This window comes from Aplidium turbinatum, chromosome 12 (assembly GCF_918807975.1).
Source record: "Aplidium turbinatum chromosome 12, kaAplTurb1.1, whole genome shotgun sequence".
NCBI lineage: Eukaryota > Metazoa > Chordata > Ascidiacea > Aplousobranchia > Polyclinidae > Aplidium > Aplidium turbinatum.
This window is the reverse complement of record NC_137483.1, coordinates 11,126,313-11,148,540: the sequence shown is the minus strand read 5'-3', so window position 1 is coordinate 11,148,540 and position 22,228 is coordinate 11,126,313. Positions and strand designations below refer to the sequence as shown.

Below are 22,228 nucleotides of genomic sequence, written 5' to 3'. Positions count from 1 at the left end.
TGGATAAACATTTCCATTTGACATAAACATCTTGATTTTATTGATCACGACTTTAAATGTCAAACGTGTGTTGTATATTGGCAACAACCGATCCATCCAGTGTTTCTAAAGCAGTGATGCTTAAACCATGGGCCACAAAGCCTTGACTACATGGAAATTGCAGGGGAATTGAGAGACAGATGAGATTACAAGTGGACTGTGAAAGCCATTTTAATGAACAACGTTTTAAACAAGAAAATATTCTGCATAGCAATGAACTTCCATTTCTTAATACAAACTTTAGATTGTTTAAACGTTTTTGGTGACTTTACGATTTTCGTAAGAACATTGAATCAGATTAGCCAGTCTTCTTTCTTTACGTTACTGACAGATACTACTTTACTACATGGTTCTCAAATATTTCGTTATTCTTTTTGTCTTATTTTTTTGGCTTGTACAGTACACATAGGTGTAGATCCAGATCCTACTGTAGAGATTTTAGAAAATTTTCAAAAGCTACTTTAGATCAAGTACGTTCTCGTATCATACAGTATGTCAGTGTAAGAAAAGATTAATTGTGGGGCCCATCAATTTATCACTTTGATGCACTTTTATGTCTGGACAAATTCTTTAAAAAAGTTTCAGCACTTGAAAATCGGCAAGACCTTGAAACCCTTTGCTCCATTTTATTAGCTTGAACTTGAAAACTGTACTTATCATTATTTTGTTAAGAGACATAGCAGCCTACTGCACTTTGTTGTCAAAATTGTTGATGAATATTCAAACTATGCTCCCATGAGTTGTATAAAAAAGAAATAATCCGTTTACGAAAATCTTTTCTTTTCGTCAAAAGCTGTTTCAAAAGACGAAAAACGGTTAAGCAATTTGAACAAAAAATAGTGTGTTAATCCTTTTTTTTGTCATTTTGCTATAAATAAAAGGATTGTTCGAGAATTTAATTTGTTTTGGTATCGAGACAGTTTGTGTCGGCTTGATTACGATTTTGTTCCAACTTTTCCTCATTAAATTACTTCTAATTGCAATCTATAAGTATTTAATCCATGTCTGTCGTGACATGCGGCATAACTTCCGTCACAAATCAATTTAAATACAAGTTTAGATCTTACCCAAGTTTAGGTTTACAAAAAGTTGTCCTTTCTTTACTCTCCAAGGTTCGATTTGTCAAAAGAATGACGACATGTCCTGTAGCGGTGCTAAACGTACAATTTTACTACATTTGCCACAAACAAAAGTGTTTGGTAAAACTCTCCCAGTTCAACTAAGTGATTCGTCCTCTCTATTCTACTTGACCACCCACGAAAAGGGGAAATGTTTTAAAAAAGATTTTCCGAGAACTCGATTCCTCATTCTATAAATACTTTGTTCTGTACAAGAAGACATATAAAAACGGTCCGACGACGATTCAACTGCCCGCATGTGCAGGAACAGCAACCCAGTTGCTCCTAACCCTGACAATTTTTGCTCCTTTTTTACGAAGGTTTAGTCTCTGCGCAGCCATAACTTCACAAAGAGGGTCTTCTCTACGAATATTTCTTTTCTGCCAGCAATCATCACCAATCATAAAATTAGTTAGTCTTTATACTCTTACCCGCACTGCCTGAGAATGATTTAAAGTAGACACAGGATATCTCTAAGTATAAGGAAGTCAACAATTGGGGAAGTCGGCAACTTCTCAAAACATGTGTAGCAACACTAAATGTTTAATAAAACGACACTTCACTTTAAACTAATTTCAGAGTAAAGATTAAAATTATGAAGGCCTTGTTTAAATCATTGTTGTATAAGTTTATTTAGATAATTTTGCATCAAAAAACAATTATTTGCATCAAAATAGTTGCACTATCTTGTATACGGTCCAAATATTTCACGGCATGAGGTCACATTCATCACAAGGTGAATTTTAAAGAGTTTTATATTTTGTGTGCAACTAAATCCCCTTTTCAAAATGGAATTAACGGTGGCTTTTTTAACAGATTGATGATTATGTGCCTGATCTGATACAGACGTTGGCGATCATGGTCTTCCAAACTTCTCTGTCATTTGCCATTCGTATAAAATCGTTCGTTTTAACTGTTGTGTTTGTGGCCCATTGATTCAAGCTGTTTAAATAAGTTAATCTTTGTCGACCTCTGCTTCTTTTTCCCTGTATCATCCCCAATAGAGCTAATTTTTCCAAATCTCCATGTCTGTGAATATGACCTACAAATTGCATCTGACGCCTTTTAACTGTTGCTATTAATCTCCTTTCTGCATTTGCCAATTTCATAACTTCGTCATTACTCTTCTTTTCAGTCCAAGATATCCTCAACATCCTTCTGAGAAACCACATCTCAGCAGCCTCTAGTCTTTTCTTCATATCTTTACTTATTGTCCAGCATTCACATCCGTAGGTTAGAATTGATTCTACATATGCTTTTAAAACTTTAATTTGGTCTTTATTGTCATGTTGCGATTCCTGAAGACTGTGCTCATTTTACTGAAAGTATCCTTTGCTATGGCGATTCTCTTTTTAATTTCAGTGTCACTTTTGCCATCGGAAGTTATAATATATCCAAGATATTTAAATTTATCAACTTGTTTCACTGTAACACCATTGAGTGTTAGGTTGCAATTTGGATAAGTTTTCTTTTTTGATACCGTCATGCATTCTGTTTTTCTTGAATTTAACTCTAAACCCATTGCTTTACTGTTATTGACAACAGAATTTAATAAGTCCTGTAGATTGTTTGCAGATTCTGCTATCAAGACTGTATCATCAGCGTATCTCAAGTTTGTTATATTTTGTCCTCCAACCTTTACTCCATTCATATTTTCGATGTCTCTCAAAATCATCTCACTGTAAACGTTGAAAAGATCTGGAGATAGGACACATCCTTGTCTGACGCCACGTTGTATCGATTTGAATTCGCTAAGATCGTTATTTATACGTATTGCAGCCGTTTGTTCCCAATAGAGGTTTCGTATGACTCTGAGGTCTTTAACTTTAACTTTAACAGATTAGGCTTCACAAAATATTTTGCTCCGGCTAACCTTTGGTTTTGATTGCAGCTTTCGTTTTTATAAACTTTCTCTCCACGATTTTCGTTTTAAAATTTTTTTCCACGTTTCTACATAAATAGCCCAACCTGATATCCGTGCACCACTGTAACTAAAAAGACTTAATTCTTTTGAAGATAAAGTTAATACTTATTAAAATATCCTAAATAAGATGCGTTGTTGCGATTACAAGTGGTTTGGGCTTAGCTTCAAAATGACGGTGTTTTGTATCTGGCGAATCCAGTAGTTAGCTGATAACTTGCCAAGGACTTGGCAGGATAAAATGTAATTTAATCACTCCATTGTTGTCAAAAAAAATCGGAAATAACAATTTTAATAGCTTTTGTAATAACTTACTATGTAACGGATTACGTAAGAGTAAGACACTGACAGACATAGTGACGTAAATTCATGTTTGTTAATTTATTTCATTGACTTCCTTTACAAGTTTTTCAAAAATTGTTGATAAATATTCAGAACTCTAGCTGTTGCTGAGCACCAAAGTTAAGTCATTGATCTACGAAATGCACCTGGTCTTTGCCACAGAGATATTTTAAATTCACCATGTTTATTTTCATTTGAAAACAACGATCGGTTTCTTTTGGCTTGAAAAGACTAATTAACAGACATGAATGATGCACCTTACAAACATTTGCAAGCTGCATTTTTATGCAACTCAGTTGTTGTTTTCAGGGGAAAGACGAATACATCGGACGAACGATCGCGAAGCCTCTTGTGAAAATGAGCAGCGAAAAGTACGAATCTCCGAGGTTTCCTCCTAAGTTAGACTGGTATCAAATCTACAGAGGAGTGACAAAAGCTGGAGAAATTTTGGCATCTTTTGAACTTTTGCAGGTCTTTTGAAAGCATGGGCTAATATAATAGTCTACTCGTTTAAAAGTAAATAGGCTTATTTGACTAACTGTTGATTTGAGGGGGGCTAGATTTATAGAAGGCTACAGATTGCAACAAATTTTCTCTCACACAGCATTTTTGCTAAATAAGAGTGTCTCTGCTAAGGTAAAAAGTCTTCGATTTTAAAAGTTAAGTATTGGTATGAAACTGCTCAGATTCGATTGAACTTGTATTGAAAAAAAAAATCATCAGTGGAAAATCAGTGCGGGCTGGCTTTATGTTAAAACAATTTCGTTGTTTAAATCTTTTTATGCTTGAAAACTTCCAGCTTGTACGGCAGCAGATGAATCAGGTAACAAATTCCATTTTATATGGAAAACTGTGAACCTGCAAGGTGTGGTGGTATCCATCTTGAACTCTGAACGTTGCGCAAAAAAAACAAAAAAAAGGAAAAAATAAAACGGCAGCACTGTTTTGACTTCTTAAAAATCATACACACAAAGATGGTATGGTAAAAAATTGTGCTGTTTCATAAATATGTCTCGGATTCAAGTGTGAATTTGTTCATTCATAATTTGACAAGTTGTGAAAAGTTTATAATAATTGTTATTTATTTTCAGATACCATATGACCAAAAACAAATGGACAGTCTTTTGATGGAAAAGTGGAAAGAGGTGAAAAGAAACTCAACAGCTATAAATTCTTTTGCGGTAAGAATTTTGCTTTGACTGGAATCAGGATGCTATATTAGGCTAAACGTTTGCCAAAACATTTTGAATTGATCCACTCAACAATAAAGACATTCAATTATTAGGGTGCAATGGCTTCAAAATCTCTGCCATTTTGATTTGCTCTTCAAAGAGTCATGATGTACTGTAACTTCATCTTACAGTCGTTGTTGAATTTACAGTAAAGAAGCATTTTACTTGACAAAAAAATAAAACTAAGCTTTAATAGTCTATATTTAGCCATAGCTGTTTACATCACTTATGGTCTTATGCCACTGCAAAGTGCAAACCAGTTGATAAAAAAAACTATCTTTTTCCCTGAAGTTTCATTGGGACCCCTAGGTATTGTACCACAAGCCACATCCGAGGGCGTTTGATCCAGTATTGAGTAAACCGCTCTAGATCAATTCAATTCAGCTTTTGGTTGAAATTTTTAATCTTTTACTACAAATTTTATTTTTACATTTTTAACCTCTTCTGCAAATTAACAAACCTGTTTTAAAGTTTTAACGTTATTGGTCGTTTTATAGATGTCCGCTTGACTACAGCTGTTAGGTTGGCTTATTCTTTTGCAAAAATTGCTTTATACTGTAGGAATTAAGAGAGTGGTGGTGGCGAGAAGCATGAACAATTTGTCTTTTGACTTGATCAAACAATACTTGTGTTGACATACTGGTGTTGATAGAGCCATCCGGTCGATCTTCATAGCAATTGTATGTTTATCTTCATCATCATCATCTATTTATACAAATCTTGAAAATACCCAATTTTTGATATATAGGCAGCATACGTTTTTTAGTCTGCTTCATCTTAATTGAGATCATCAGAAGGTTTTTTTTTAAAGAATTAAACCGGCTATGTGGTTTCCTATATGGCTATGCGGCTCTTCTTGTTTGCCATTTGACGAGGTGTTGGTTAAAAGTGCTATATATGCAAAAGTCAACATATATGGGAAACTTGAGCATGAACGGTTATGAGATAGGTCAAGTTAAGGCCGCCAACCTTGTTTGTATTATAGTCTCCCTTGTAGAAAATGAGAATGGATTCAAATACAAAAGTGCCCTTGTGTTTGATGTGCTTTTATAAACATACCTAATTTTTCATACTTTGGATTGTCTTTATGATGATTTCGTGGCTTCAGCAGATTGAAAGATAATTAGTTCACTTTGAAACGTATGTTGGGTTTAGCTCCTTGGGTATAATTAATAAGGTTAAACAAAAGCTATTAAATTGTGGTAACCGTCTCAAGTTCTAGTAATATCGTACGTGGGCTGTCTGGCTATAAGCCGGAGATAACAGCACCTTTCGACCTTCACCGTAAAGTGTTTCTATTCTTCTTTGCCGGCTTAGAGAAATGACAAAATATAAGTGGGAATTCCCGTTTCTTCTTCCAGTTAATAATCGTTTAAACTTAGCTGAGGAAAGAGATGACTAGAGCTTTTGTTTTGCAAGACTGGCAATTTATCGGCGGGGAATGCTTTGATTACAGAAACGAATTACGATTCTTAAAACATTTGAAAGCTTTTTAAGGCTTAGAACACGTTGTTCGGTGCATTGCTGAAGCTACTAATTTATTAGTCACGATTTCTTGCCGCTACTTTATTGTTGTTTAATTTTATTTTGAAATTGCACAAGAATTAGTTCCTATTCGAAATAGACGACTGAGGAGACCAAATTAGAAGAAATCCCCATTTTTGTAATTTCAACCACTAAAGAAATGGAACTTTGCCAGCAAGAGGGCGATTGCGGCTTTACGTTTGTGACCTAATAATCTTTTCGGTAGGCTACGTATTTGTTTAACAGCTTGTCAAAAAAAACCTTCAAAACCTAGCTTGTGCCTTTCTAAAGATAATAACCTTGGTAGTTTTATAGTAAACCTGGCACGGTACAGTTAATGACACATAGAAATCGTTCTGTAAATCCAATCAAACAAAGTTAATGTTGCCAGCCAATTAAAATCATTTTTGTTCAATTGATCTTTGATATGCTATTCTTTTCGTGTTTGTTATTTGTTTGTCTTTGTTAGCTCAACATACAGAGGATTGAATGTGTTTCAATATATACAGCTTACATCACTCAACTTACTTTGTTTGTTATCTTGGTATTAAATTTGCCATTTGCATTTTAATTCTCTCCCAATTTGCCATAAGTTAAAAATCTCAAACTTTGCAAAAACCGTAAACAATTTCACCATGCACTATTTCAATTACTTTTTAAGAAGTGAGTGGGCTTTTCTTATTAATACAGATTGAAATACATTAAACTGCAAAATCCTTCAACGATTTACAATCAAATTCGAAATTATTTAAACAAACAAAATATGTGATGCTCCGTAACTAACGTAAACATGATTTCAGAAAAGCTTAAAGTATCGGCAGTTTTGTTTAATTTTCATGTAAGGCTTTCAAAAATGCCCACTATATTAACATTTAATTTATAAACAACCGTTCTGTTATCTTGTGTTCAATAGCTCAAATACGGCTTCGCAGATAACAAAAACGTTTTTGCAAAAAAAAAATGAGTTAATCAAAGGAATGTTCAAAGCAAAACAAAGCCTCATTTGCTTTTTGCTTTTGCGCATTATAGGCTTCAGGTTTCGTCTTTACTTTTGAAGTGTGAAATCAACGGGTTATAAGCTCCTTTCCTGAAACATAGCCACCACTGCCTTTCTTAGAACTTAGTGTTTTTTAGCTTTGCTTTGCAAGCATTGCTTATGTCTTTTCTAAAAGAGCCATTGCATTTTTTGTGTTTGTTTACTTAACAATTTTTTATCGCATTGTGTGGTTATGATAGAACATGCGTAGACATTCTGATTGAATTTTTCGTTATTAATGCCCGAAGTGAGCACGTAGGCTACTTCAGCTGCTTCTTCTCGTAAGAGAAGTGTAGACATCACATTATTGTGAAAACTTTTTTATAACGTTTATTCCCAATGCTCCGATGCAGAATGCAGATCCCACAGAACATGTGTTTGGAAAAGTTGAAGAAGAATAACAGAATGATTTGTGAAATATATAAGTAATTTCAAATGTAGCGGTTGGTATCTAGGCTTAAATCAATACACTATACACACCCGAATTTACAGGCAATCAAACAAGTGCTTGGAAGCTGGAAGTGTGTGTAAAACAATGAAAGTTCAAAATTACACATTTCGAAATTTTGCATTATCTCTAATCTCAAAGCTCTTTGTTTTCTGTGACGCTCAATCGTGGGGTTACAATATTAGAACTCGGCTACTGTTGGGCAGGATTTCACGACAGAGATTCTTTGATTTTTTGCTTCCATGACGTCAGATAGTATTTGCCCGCAGTTTCTTGGCTGTGGTACAACTATGTTGTATTGTTGAAAGAATATACTGCACTTATCTGTATTTACGTTACACAGACCAACGTCTTTCCACAATAACGGCTTAAGTAAGTTGTTTTTGATTACAATATTTATCAAGAAATTCAATTACATTCTTTATTAGGTTTATATCAAAACATACGGCAATGACGTGATGTGGGCAATTGAACAGGCTTATAGGACATGGCAGGGTTACTTCAGTTCATCACAGTGACGTAGCTAGAAAGAAAATTTGAGGGGGAAAGCAACTGTTTGACTGTTGGACCCGGCCCAACAGAACCCGGGGTTTTGTGATCCTTTCAGGTCCCAGAATTTAATGAAAATGCCGGAAAATGTTTTTGTTTTCCTACTGTCGGAGGTGTATTTTCTTACAAATCTGATATCTTGCTCTCGTTTCTTCTAGGAAAGCCTTTTTTTTAGAGAATACTGGTTTGGTTGTGCAATGTGCATGTTTGATTCTTCACAACGGCTCATTCTTTTCCGGGATATTTGTATAAGACGGTCACAAAATCAGCGATCCTAGATGGATAACCCAGTCCAAACCATCTGTTTACTGCGTTCAATGCCCATATAGCAGATTTATCATCGAGTATAATTATATTATCAACAATATCTCTATTTTGTGTGATTACTGTAGATGTGATGATGCACAATGGTTGAACGAATACTCAATCATCTACATATGAGACTGCAACTGAGTTGCCAAAAGTAGCAAGTAGCATCTTTCCAAAATGCAAACAAAATATGAACAGTTCTATAACACGCTTCCAAATAATCTTGAAAACGTGGTGATATTGTCCTTTCCGTCCCTTCTTAAAAGTTGGAATTTTTGAATTATCCTGAGTGGTTTTCTGTGTTGTTGCCTTAGAAACCATGTGAGAGTTTCTATCCTTGTAGTTAGAAATTTAAAGTTTCCCATCGCGATACGAAAGATTCAGATGTTTTTTAACTGTGAGGTACTTAGATACTTTTCCGCTATTGTTAGCAAACCAGCTCACTTTCTCGTTGCCGTGCTGGGCTCACAATCTTTGCTTACAGCACCATATCTGTCCAACAAACTGAAATATAAATATTTGGACTGCGGTTGATAGAAACAATGTAAAATGGCAATCTTACTTGACACGGCGGTATCCAAACCGCATTCATTCGAGCAACACACACATAGAAACTTTTCTTTTCGTTCTATTTTTATAATATTTGTTAAATCATCAAATATTCCTTCGGTTTGAAGATTGCTGAGATGATGTTTCAAATATAATTTCTTGCATTGCTACAAATTTCGCCCCGATTTAATCAAATTTCCAGTTTCCTTCATTTATTTTATGCTCCTATGGATCCTAAACATGCTAAAATAATCACTTCGAAAAGAATTTAAAACACCGCTACCAAACCTCTATCTCGTGAAGTTGCCTGGGTTGAGCAACATAATTATTTATCACGCGATGACAATGATCACTTCCAGCAGTAGGTTAAGTGCCTGGGCCGGTCAAAAGATAACTTTGGCCGGTACCAATGAGATTCTCGGGCCCCAAATCAAGACATTTCCAAAAAAATCACTACCGGTACTGTATATAAAAAGAATATGCTGTGATTTCTTCAAGTTCCCAGGCCCCTTAGAAAGGTAACATGCCCTTAAAATCATTCCGGGCTTAGGTCAAAAAGTACCACCTGGACCCCCATGTCAACGCTACTGCTGAGTGCTGGCACACTGAGTTGGGTTCATTGAAAAATATATCACCATGTATAATATAATGTTCTTCATGACTGCCTTACAACTATGTTCAACTTGGTTCAGGTACTCGATAAGTGTAAAGCAAAGTAAAACAGATTGCAATGTTCAAGTGCCAAGTAAAAAAGAAAATCAAAAATGCCACAGTGTGTTCACATTTTATTTGTGTATCTGTGTTAAAGTAACTTGGCTTTTTATTGTAAAAATGTTTCAGTATTTTACTTGCAGTAAAACCTATAGCTGTTAGTTCCGCTGGCTGGGCCCCTGTATTAGCTCAATGTTTCAGAGTAGGCTATAGGCCATGTGTTGTGTCATGTGCGTGGATTGTAGTTAACAGTTACTGTATGTTACAGTTTAGATTATCATGTTTATGATAGTGCAAATTCAAACCACGCTTTTCTGCAAAAGTCGACGTCTATTTGCGTTATTCATTAAAAATAACTTCGCTTTGAAACCAAAGTGAATCACATCTTATGCAGTCCTACACGTAAGACAGTAATCGTTTACGTCTTTAGTAGTGTGCAAAGCTGAAAAATTGTGTTCATTGATTGTTGTTGTTTGTCTTTTTTCCAATACTGGTCTAATTATACACTTCTTTAGAAAGCAATGAATAAATTTTAATAAAGCTTTCCACCAAAACTATTTTTACTAGGCTCATATGTATCTGCTGTGTTTGCTTTTACGCACTCAGTGACCTATCAGTGAATCATCTTTTATTGGCGACTATATTCTCCTGCGCTCCGGTAGGCGGCGATAGGCTATTTTAAACCTTTTAATCAAAATTCTCCTGGTAGGCTTACTTTCGACAAAAAGTTGATGTTTTTACAAAGCTTTTTTTAGCTTTTGCTATTCCGATACGCCACATGTTTTGAATTCAAAACTGATGTTTATAACCTTTTTGAAAAAGAAAACTGCGTAATTAAATCTTGAAGAAGACGTGACAACTTGATTTATACCCTTGTGATTTTCCCTTAGTTATTTTTGAACTAGGTGAAACCTAAGCAAAAATTGTATTTTCTAGCAATCGAAGAAAATTTTGACTCAGAAAACTAGCTGTCAAGGCACTTCGTCGTTGCTTTATGAATAAACCAACCAGTGACATTTATCATTAGTCATTCAGCGAACAAAATCGATCCATGCCTACGTCGTTCACTGACATTCAACCGGTGCTATCAACCATAATTCATCAAACAGTTTAGTTCATCAAATTCTACACCGTATCCAAACCGTCGATCACGAGACGAAATGTTGACATGAGTGCTTTCCAAGTAGGTTTACCATGAGACTCTACAGCATTTCTGTGAAAAGTATGTAGTCTGATAAAACACATTCTTAAAAAGTTGGAAGCGATAATTAACAAGTCATGGGCTGATAAACACGGACCAAATGTTTTGGTATCAGTAGACTTACTCCGCCCCCTCAAAAATTGTAGGTTTTTATTTTTCAAATAAATTTTGGCCAAAAAAAGAATTTCAAATCTACAATGCATGGAATAACTCATGTACAGTGACGTTGACAAAGGAGATCCAAGGGATATTTTGGACCGACACCAGGGTAATATTAGGGGCCAGAAACCTTTCCAAAGAGCTGGAAAACTTAAAAAACCATTGCAATTTTTTTTGGTAATTCTATTTCTTAGAAGTGCCTTGATTTGGGCCCTGAGGGTTTTGTTGGTGCCGGAAGTGCCTTAGAAGTGCCGGATCAAAAATATCCTCTCAGCCCCTGCTCATGTAGGTATGCATTATTTTGTCGAAATTTGTTCAATACGTTATCCAGGGCAAAATTGCATTCACACCTTATGCACTAAACAAACTATTGGATGATCTGTTGTATTAATAGATCTACTCAACCTTCACATAATAGTTTAAACAAAATTATCCAACTAGAAACCTTTGGAATCTACGAATTATCCATGTGGTTTGTACGCACGTTATGTTGTTGATGTGATGAGGTTCGTCCTTCGTTTCCGAAGATGACCAACGAGTCTGAATCAGGCTTTCGTGTGTGGTTAGCGTGCATGATGGGCACGAAAATGACTGATGAGGCCTATCTGTGCGGTAAAACTTCTGCTGCAGGAGGGACACGGGCAAGATGGTTGGCTAAAGTTCTTGTTCAAGGCTTGGGTCTTGCTGCGCTGTTCCCTTTTTAAACAGCAGATAACGTAAGCTGTTTCTTGGCTAAATCTGCGCCTTTAGAAATAAGGTTGCGCCATGTTGGTCGTCCTACGGCTAAGTCTTTCCAAAGAACAATATCGATAGAGATTTCTTGGAAAGAGAGGATTGAAAAGTTGTTGATATAGATTGTAGATTATAGAAAAACCACATGAGCGAAATTTCTTTATTAAACAAAGTCTTCACGCTGCATACACTTAAAATCGCTCTAGATTTTTGTTTTTAACTTTAACTGGCTTGCTAAATAACGTCTGCATAGTGCTGTGTTGCACAGATTGGATAGTTAAGGACGTCTTAGTTTGCTTTTTTTTAAACTTTAGATACGTATATTTAGTACGCAAGACCATGTGATAAACAGTGTTAAACACAGTTTTGCGAAATATTTTGTGTGGGTGTTTCTGTTTCCACTTTTTGATCCTCTTAATACCGTCTTCAAACTACTTAAAGTTGGTATTAACCTTTAAAATGATGCTCGGCTAAGTTTACAAATGCTATATCATAATCGGAGCAAAAGGTCTGCGTGTCTTGAACGATGAGACTAAAGACAGGCAGCTATTTGCTGGCCTTTCGGTGTAGTCCAAGAAAACATCACCAAGCTGGGTTGGTGAACGATAGACCCTCCGGCCCCAAAGTTTGAAACGACGACGGGTTAATAATTTTCGAATTTTCTTTTCTTACCCACACAAACTATTTGCATTGTTCGTGTTTTTCACTTTTGTAGCATTTTCCTTTTCTGAAAAATATAGTTGATTCAAATGTTACTGTGGTGTAATTTAAGCACAAAAATGGGTTGTAAATTGTAACTAACAAAGAAGCTAACAGAACAAAGTTTTTCAATAACAATTTATGTTTTAATTCTAGTCGAAGGCTGGAGAAGGCCGCAGGGAAGCAGGAGACACCATCGAGACAATCCAAACGTCACAGGGTCAAAAGTTCAATGTTCCGAAAGGAATTCGTCCGCTGCTAGCAAAATATAGAATAGAGGTAAGAATGAAGGAAAACAAGGATATTAAAACTATGTCGTCTTACTAAGACTGTAGAATGTAGATTGTACAATTTGTCGCATAAAGGTTTTTTTCGATGTTGTTTATTGTTGAGACGATGACGCATAAAGCACGAGGTGCATCATAAACAACGGGAGTGAGACTTCCAATGCCGAGACAGCTACTGTAAATAAAAATATATTTCAAGATTTAATGTTTTAATCGTGACAGATAATTTACATATAGCCTAACACGGGGTTACCTTGAAGTTTTGAAAGCTTTTTTCTATCAGTTGATTGTCAAAATGTCGCAGGTCGTGAAATTTTGCATCTTCTAAAATTTAGAATAAAATAAATAAAATAAAATGACCATTGCAATTTTTTACTGGGAAACACTTTAGTGAATTTTAGTATTTCCAAACCTCTGAACTGATTCACCTGAATATAATCCTATATTTATTAACCTTCTGCGGTTTGTTGATGTGTCATATTTATTATTCGTTTGCGCTTTAAAAGTATTAGGTCTTACTTAATCAATTTTTTTGAAAAAATAATTATATTGGTGAACTTGCAATCGTCAAACACAACCAGGAATGTAGAAAACTCATTCAATCCGCTTTCCACGTGCTTGGGAGTGATTGGTTGGCGTGCGCCTGGATAAACGAGATCACAAAAACACAGCACATGCCAATGCCAAGTACGGCACTCTTTAAAAATTGTACGCAAATCATATTCCAATGTCCTAGATTAAATTCTCGCAGCAAACATGCAGTATTAACATTGTGGTCTAGAAACTCAACTTAAAACTGCTCTGCGCTCTGTTATCAAACGCTTTGAGAAATCTACCTGAAAGAGCTTTTGATTGAATTAATGGAAGAATTCCAGATAGAACGTGAAGTCATTGAGAAAATTGAACAGCAGTGGCAACATTTGATAATTTGTCGTTGGCAACAAGGTTGCTTGATTTTTTTTTTAATTGTAGTCCAATTGCCACTGAAAGTTACCCAAAAGTAAGCTCTATCATTCAAAATTTAAAACAAGAAAAAAAGTAGCTCAAAATTTGAAAGTTTGCACAAATAAAAGTAAAAAAAAATTGCTAAAAATGGTATCTATTGTCTGAAATTTGGTTTGAAATGAAACGACAACAACTTGTACAAAACCACGACTCCGAAACAAAACTAGCCCAATTACGCGTGACAACCGTCGAGCTGGCAATTCTAGTTGACAATAATAATAATGTTATGGTTTTATTTATTGTCGCTCTACAACAGCTAAGGTCTTTTAGCGACAGGGCTCATTTTTAATTTATATCTGGCTTACGATGTTATCACATTATCACCCGACTCATTCTCACTGCGCTATGCAGGATAGAACACAATCGGTACCGTTTTTAAAGTCTTCGGTTAGACCCGACCTGGAATCGATCTCAGATCTACCAGCACCAGAGCCGAAGGCGAAACCACTCGGCCACTGAGCTGGTTTCTAGTTGACAAATGCTGCTGACATAGCAACGCTTTGGATGAAAATAACTTGGCACAGAGAAGCCGTAGGAACAAACCCATACGAAGAACAGACTGATTTTGCTCAATGCATTTTGTGCTTATCACAATCTCTTACGGAAATTGAACAGGTATTCAGCCAGATGAACATTGCAAAAGCAAAGTTGAGAAACAGATTGAGCACTGAACTGTACTGTACGATGCAATTTTTACTTTCCAGGCTGAATAGAAAAATTCAATGAAGCATGCTAGGATTACAAATTCTAGAAACTGTGACAAGTTTTTTATTGGCACTAGTTTGATAGATAACAATAATGCGGAAACTTGTGTTTATGTGGATGACTTTTTTTGCAGAATCAATTTTCAATTTGTATAATTATTTTCCTTTTCTGTGATTGTTTTTTTGATTGGCATGTCGTAATGCGGTTATACATCACTACATCAGTATCAGATGTTGGTTCATTTTTGAGTTTATTTCTGTTTGAGTTTGATTTATTCTGGTCTTTTTTAGATTCTGTTAGTTTATTTTAGGAAAACCAAATTGGCAACACTGATTAGAATTGCAGCTTTGTTGCAATGTTTTTTTTTTCTGGGTAACTTTGTTTGCGCTTAATTTTGTCTTTGCAAATTGCACGTGACTTGGGTCAAGTTCTGTAGTGACCGTTTGACTATCTTGAAATGGAATTAGCGATAATTTACACCAGTAGTTCTCAACTTGCATGAACTCACAAGTTCTTTACAAGTTCTTCACATTTTTCAATCTTGCATTTTGATATTAGCACTCTAAAAAGAAAAAATAAGGAAAAAAAAAAACCGCCTAGAAAATATTTTTAAAGAAGTTGAATATGTCCCATCAATAGTTGCTACTACCGAAACTAATAACTTCTACCATAGAGACTCCGAAACCAATTGAGGCGGCGCAGCTTACAAGTAGCGTAGCGCCGTAGCCTACGTAAAACAACACTTTTCAATTATTACCGATAGAAAAGTGATTTGGAAGATTGAAACTGGCTTAAAAAACTGTGGATAGAAGTTGGACAACCAACCGTAAAAGTATTATAGTTAAAGTTATTTACAGAAATCCCAACAACGAGTTTAATTTGTTTTTAAGAAAACTGTTGTATACAGCAAATGATTTCAAACAGAAAAGAACAATTACTATTAGGGCTATTTGTGGCAATTTCAATGTTGGCCTACTTAAATCAGAAAACGGATATGAAGTTATGGATTACCATCTCTGAATTCTGATGGATACAACTCCGTTATTACTTGTCTGGCGGGCTTTCCATCAACATCCAACTTTCACTGCTGGACCATACGTTATTCGAACATTTCATAAAATGTGAAATACTTCGGAGCCGCCGTTTATGACATCTCTAATCATTTTCCCACCTTTGTTGCTTTAACCAAACACTTCCAAGCTAATTGCACAAACAGTTACAGTAAGACAAACCTTCCACGAAATCGTTTGATACTGAGCAACAGTAGCATTGACTGGGAGGTCCAATTGGTACTTTTACAAACGGGCAGGAGATCGCTTTGAGGGCCATAATTTTTAAAGGGAGCCTAAGAAAGACAAAACAACGCACATTCTTTGGAGTTTTATTGTTTAGATATCCTCTTATTTGGGGGTAATCCAGACTTCTGATCCGTATTCTCTCAACGACCCTGCTGAGTAATTTCCACTTGACTTAATCAACTCAATCAATGCTGTGAAGATTATTTAACTTGGTGAATCCTCGAACGTCAAGAGCATCCACGAGTTTGTTGCAACGTTAACTCATAATATTGACAAACATGGGCCAACCAAAAAACTATCACGACCCGAAACTTCCCGCAAACCTTGAATAACTAAAGATATTCTAACCTCAATTCAAGTTAAAAACAAAACTTTATAAATCCTTGATTAAACATATTTGATTTGACACATTCAAACATGTCTCTTGCAAAAAATACTCCAACAGACTTACGTTAACAAACATTCAACATAGAAATACTACAAAAATTTATTTATGGAAAACATTCAAGACACATCTCAAACCTGAAACGTAATCAATAAAGTTTTTCAAATGATAAAACTTTCTGCTCAAACAAAAATTCCTGAAACCATAATCAGCAATGAGACTCAACAAACATTTTACAGAAGTAGAGGTAGGCTACCTATAGTCTAGGAGTCATTTGCGCATGACCAAAGAACTGTGTTCCGAAACGTGAAAAACCGCTATTGCCACAGCGAACCCGCATCATCAGCCCGAAAAAAGCGTTTAATTTGTGCTTGTGAATTAATTCAGTTTGTCTTGCAAGGAAAGAAAGTTGCTCAAATATATTTTGCAATACAATTTATTGTTTGTTTGTTATCTCTGCGATGCAGGTCGAAACTTTCGAAGGCTGACTGAAACCTTAAATTTACGATTACCTGTTGCCGCTGGCATAAATTCACAAACAGTCTGATCGACTACACCTACTGGTACCTCGTGTGACTTTTGCGGCCAACACGTAGATGAAGGGCAACATACGAATTTATTTACCGACATAAAACATGATTCACATTTGGCTTATTTGTGGACTTACAATATTAGCATCACACAACAAACCAGAGAAAACTAATTATTGCCAACATGTGAGCAGTGCTTTCTCGAAACACACTTTTCCGCACGTTTTTTGCTTTTGATTGCACAGAAATATCCCCACACCAAACATAAGAGTAATAGACAAAGAGTAGTGGGAGACTAACACCCAAAGATAGCAATTTCAAGAACTGGCTCCGTTTGACGAACACTGTGACCAGAAGGCCCATGAACTGCGGCTTACCTAAATTTGTAGTTGCCCGCCAATCATATGGCCATTGGTCATCTTCACCCCAAGTATGGGTTGCTATGCCAAAAGGTTTAGATGGGTCTAAAACGCATTTGATCCGCCTTATTTCATCATCACTATTTGTTAAATATATTGTTGAATTTCTATGGCACCTTACAAAAACGTAAATAAATTGCGTGATATTTTGTAAAGCACGCTGCGTTGAACGTACTGCGTGATGTCTAGCAAAGCGCTTTACGTGAACGTGAGTATCATGCGTAACGTCTTGCATACCACGTTATGCGAACCTATGGTTTAGTTAGACTTTAGAGAAAACAAACTTTGTTCAGCTTTTGGCCAACATCTTCACTGCAAGTCAAAATTTCTTGCTGTTTGATTCAAATAGTTTCTTCCTAGGTATAACTTCATTCGCACCTTAATAAAACCGGACAGGTTTGTTGTTCTCAGAACGCGTTTGAGAATGAAGAAACAAAGTCTCTGAATCAGTTTCGTTTCAGCCATTAATCGCTCTACGAAAATGTCGCCGTAATATGAAAACATAAACACAAACCAAATATTAAAAATCTTCATATCTGACCTTTATTGAGTGATACAAATAGTTAGCGAGTGTCTGTCATTGTAAACTGTTTTCTACTTATAATTGTAAATATCTGACAAACAGTGTTGCGTAAATTTTCCCACCGTTTTCTTACACATGCGATCTTCATCAGACGTGTAATAATGACAAATAAACAATCGTGTTATTTCCACAAAAATAATTTGTTTTGCGAAACTTCACTTAAACATAAGTGAATAGTCAGACACTCGCTTGTAAAATTATTGTTTGTTCATTTAATGCTAAAGGAATCAAACTTTAATAGCTGGCGTGGAGGCCACACTGTTATAGTTAGCGAATTACAATTCCTCGCTGTTCCGGTTAGTAGCCTACTCGGCCTTGAACTGACAACCAGGAGGAACGCTCCTTTCTACACAGTAGGCCTACTATATTTTTTTCGCTGACAGGCAAAACCTCCACTCTTTCTACTTTGCATTATTTAAAGAAGTTAGAAGTGAATTTTATTTTGAACCGCCAAGTAGACTATTTATTACTAACGTACCATTCATAACATTTATCAATATTCATAAACAATAAATACATTGAACCAAAAGCTATCGTTCAGTAAAATATGTTCTGTAGACTACTACGACGTCCCAGTGATCTGAATTTATTGACTACAGCGGGTTGTTTTTATCTTCGTTCTGAGCAGTAAGATGACGCAGTTTATATCAAGTAGGTTGAAAACACCACTCTTGCACCCAAGGGGTAATAAATAGGGTGTGCATATAGTTGCTGAAGAAAAGACGGTCAAAAGAAAGAAACTGGCCACCCTACTCTCGTTAGTACCGTTGGCTTAGTCACTAAGAGTAGTCACTAAGCCTTGATGCAATAAAATTCTTATTTTCTCATTCTCCGAGGCTCAGTAACTGAGTATGGAACATATACCTCTGCTTTGCTTTTGTAGTTTGTTAATGACAGACGATGAACCCACAAAAATTTGGTATTTTTTATATCGTTTTAACGTTTAAAACTTCAAGTTTCACATGGCACCGTTTGTACTATTAACAGAATGATTTTTTTTTGAGACATAAGGCAAATCTACAAAGGTGATTAGGGAGTTTGGTAATCTAAAATAGCTTTCCGCTTGACAATTTATTTATTTTATGCCGAGCTAAAAATGGTTTTAAGCTTTTTTCTGCATGATTGATAAATGTCTCAAGGACTACAGAATTAATTAAACGAACATTAATTAATGCTTCATTACATTATGTTGCCTGACCTGCTCATATAAAAAGAAGCAAATAATGGATTAGGGCAGTGGTTCTCAAACTTTTTTTTGTTGCGACGCCTCTGGAAAAGTTTTCTGGACTTGCGACGCACCAGCAAATAAAAGTTAATGAGGAAACATATGATTAAAGTTTTGTTTATTGATACAACAACAAAAAGCAATGCATATTATTTAATGTGACGTGCGGGCTTGTTTGCTTTCACAAAGTTCATTGAATCTTGGGAGAATTTTTGAAATTGCCCCCCTCATTTCTCTTTCACTGTTTATACGTGATCGATATTTGGTTTTATCACCGCCAAGGCAGAAAATTTTGCTTCACATAAATACGACGTAGGAAATGGGATAATAATTCGCAGTACTTTCTTTCACCAAGCCTGGATAATCGTCATTTATTGAATTCAAAAATTTGCCAGATTTCAAACTACGAAAGGATCACGAATCCATTCGTAGTTTGGAAATTTTTCCGGAAAGTTTATTACAAATTTCAACTCCAGCTTAGACAAATGTAAATAAATATGCTTCGCAAATTTGAAGGGAAAAAAACGCACTTGCAACCTCAACTCTTCACTGTTTTCAAACTGAAATAACACCAAGAAAAATGATTCAGAGTTTTCATTTTTTTTAAAGGATAGACATCCAATACTACGTTAAGGTATCAGGCCAGCAGTGGCAATTTTTTTGGTTAATTGCGGTGTAATCGGCTAAGTGCATGGGACACATGTGTCCCAGCGGTCCTCAAAGAGCTAACCTCATTTTCATAATCTCAAACTGAGTTCAGCCACGAAACGGAACTACGTTAAGGTATCAGGCCAGCAGTGGCAATTTTTTTGGTTAATTGCGGTGTAATCGGCTAAGTGCATGGGACACATGTGTCCCAGCGGTCCTCAAAGAGCTAACCTCATTTTCATAATCTCAAACTGAGTTTAGCCACGAAACGGAACTATTCTGCGACGCCCTTGGAAAAGTGAAACGACGCACCAGGGCGTCGCGACGCACAGTTTGAGAACTACTGGATTAGGGGTTAGTGAACTTGTTTGTTTTTACTATTTTAGTCGTGAGGAATGGATAATAATACAGAGGTCGACCTCACGCTGTAGTAGCACCAAAAATTACTTCCATCATACAAACTTTTTCGGTAGCTAGGTTTTCTGAATGTTAAACTTAGCATTTCAACCTCCATAATGTTATATCGTGCGTTCGGCATCTCTTTAGCAAAGCGGTCTTCCTTTGCATTGATTAAATGTCTAGTATTTGTTCAAGTGCATTTTTCAACATTCAACAACTGCTCTGTTGTTAAAACCTATTTCAATGAGATGATAGACAGTGCAAGAAAGAATAGACGTTACTAGCAGCCTAATAATTCATTCTTGGGCTGTTGTAGTGTTGACATTTAGGCTCTAAAACGTACTCTATTTCCAAGTTCATGGCTTATGTAACAGTAACCCGCGTGACTTCTGTTGTGGCAAACTTTGACATTTTTTGAAAAGAGGTCTACATCGACCGAGGCAAAAACCTATAACCGGCAAAACAATTCGAAAAAGAAATGTCTTTGAAACCAATGTAACCTTTCCTTGTGACCCTTTTGAATTTTTTATTTAAACTGTTGCATAATAATCAATCAATCGATCATTAATTTTCTTACCAAGAACGACACTAATTTGTAATAAATACAACGTTTTGCATTGACGGGAAGACAAAACAAATTTTATGCACCTCCATTAGAAGTGACTGCTACACTAAAAACCATCGTAAGCTGTGTTTAGTTATGAAGTTACACTAATACTGAGATTGGAATAAAGTAATTTTTTTTTGTTTTTCACCTGCAAGGTCAATAGTAGAAAACGTATTGCTGGCGTCTCAAAGGCTGGCAGTGTGACCTTTTCCAGGACTATGACTGTCTGAGTTTTCAAGGCATGACTTCTTTTCCTTCTATTTGCCTCTTATTTAATCGAAAGCACTTTTTGTCTCAGACATACTGTAGACTTATGCGCAATAAAAAATGGTGATTATTTTATCAAAATTAATTAGTGACGTGTTTGAACGACGACAACTCTTAAGGTTCAACAGCTTTAATGGTAGTCGCTTATCTCTTCAAAGATAGTTGTGCAAACCTTAGAGTAATTCAAATAAGGACGGGTGATGCTATAGCTAGGTAAAGACCTACAAAAACCCCAGAAATCACATCTAAATCTAGCCATATTTTTCTCACTCAATCTCGAACAAAGCCAGCAACTGAACAACTCCCAAACTCGGTCGAGGAGAACCCAATGCATTAAGTGCATGTAACTCGAAAGATGCAAACTGCATTCAATAGATGCAAGGTTGCTAACGAGGAACTATGATTTTGTTAATCCCATAAACGTCACGTATTCTCGACCGACTATTGTAATTGACCATTTTTGACCAGTTTTAGTACAGTCCTTCTTTATTTTAAGTTTTTACTTTTCAGCAACCCGAAAGTCGTTTGATTCAAAAAAAAATGTTATAATTGTTCAAGTTTAAAATGTACCGCTAATGTAGGTAAAAGTGGCATTGGGTGAAGATGAAGGTTATTGAATATAATAATTATCTAGAACTTTGTCAAAACTTTTGTATTAAGTCTGCCGTGCTGAAACGACGATGCCAGCACTTCACTATTAAAATGCATTAAAACTTACACCCATCTTGATTCTGATTTATTGAACTTTATTTATTTTTGTTCAAAATTGTCAAGAGCCACTGGTGCCTCGGGCTTTGTAAAATCCCGGCATTGTTTGTAGCTAGAAACTAAGTTATATGTCTGGCCATGTCTCGGCTGCACATAAATTTTTGGTTTGGATTTATTATTTAAGGCTTATCCTTTGCTGACTTCACATTCGCACAAACTTGAAAATTTTTATACCGAATTTTTTCGCTTTATACCAACAGTAGATTTGGCATTTAGCCAGGTGATCCTGCTTACTAAATATTCTTTGCACCCATGAAAAGGTCGGTGGATGTTTAGGCTGTGCTGCTATCTTTTCAACATGAAACGTAATGCAGCTGGGAGTGCAAGTCTAAATTTGTCTGCATCGCATTTATTTTTAGTTGCAACTTTTCCTTTGAACTCTCAGTTCTCAGAGAAATCGTTCGTAAAACTTTTTTGAAAATAATTTCTACATGCCTAAAGTTTGGATGGTAAAAATATGTACGTTGAAGCGTGCCGTGTTCAGAATGATGTACACACAGTGCATTGTACACTGAAGATCCCCATGTGACGAA

At 35.8% G+C, this 22,228-nt stretch overlaps 1 protein-coding gene across 1 annotated transcript in view; it reads left to right on the top strand.

The window, feature by feature from the left end:
- Nucleotides 1–22,228, top strand: part of LOC145781185 (otoferlin-like) — a 97,873-nt gene that overhangs the window by 32,699 nt on the left and 42,946 nt on the right. The window contains exons 25-27 of the mRNA XM_082592961.1: nucleotides 3,730–3,891; nucleotides 4,512–4,601; nucleotides 12,726–12,848. Coding sequence (XP_082449087.1) covers nucleotides 3,730–3,891; nucleotides 4,512–4,601; nucleotides 12,726–12,848 — 375 coding nt within the window. The remainder of the gene's footprint in view (nucleotides 1–3,729; nucleotides 3,892–4,511; nucleotides 4,602–12,725; nucleotides 12,849–22,228) is intronic.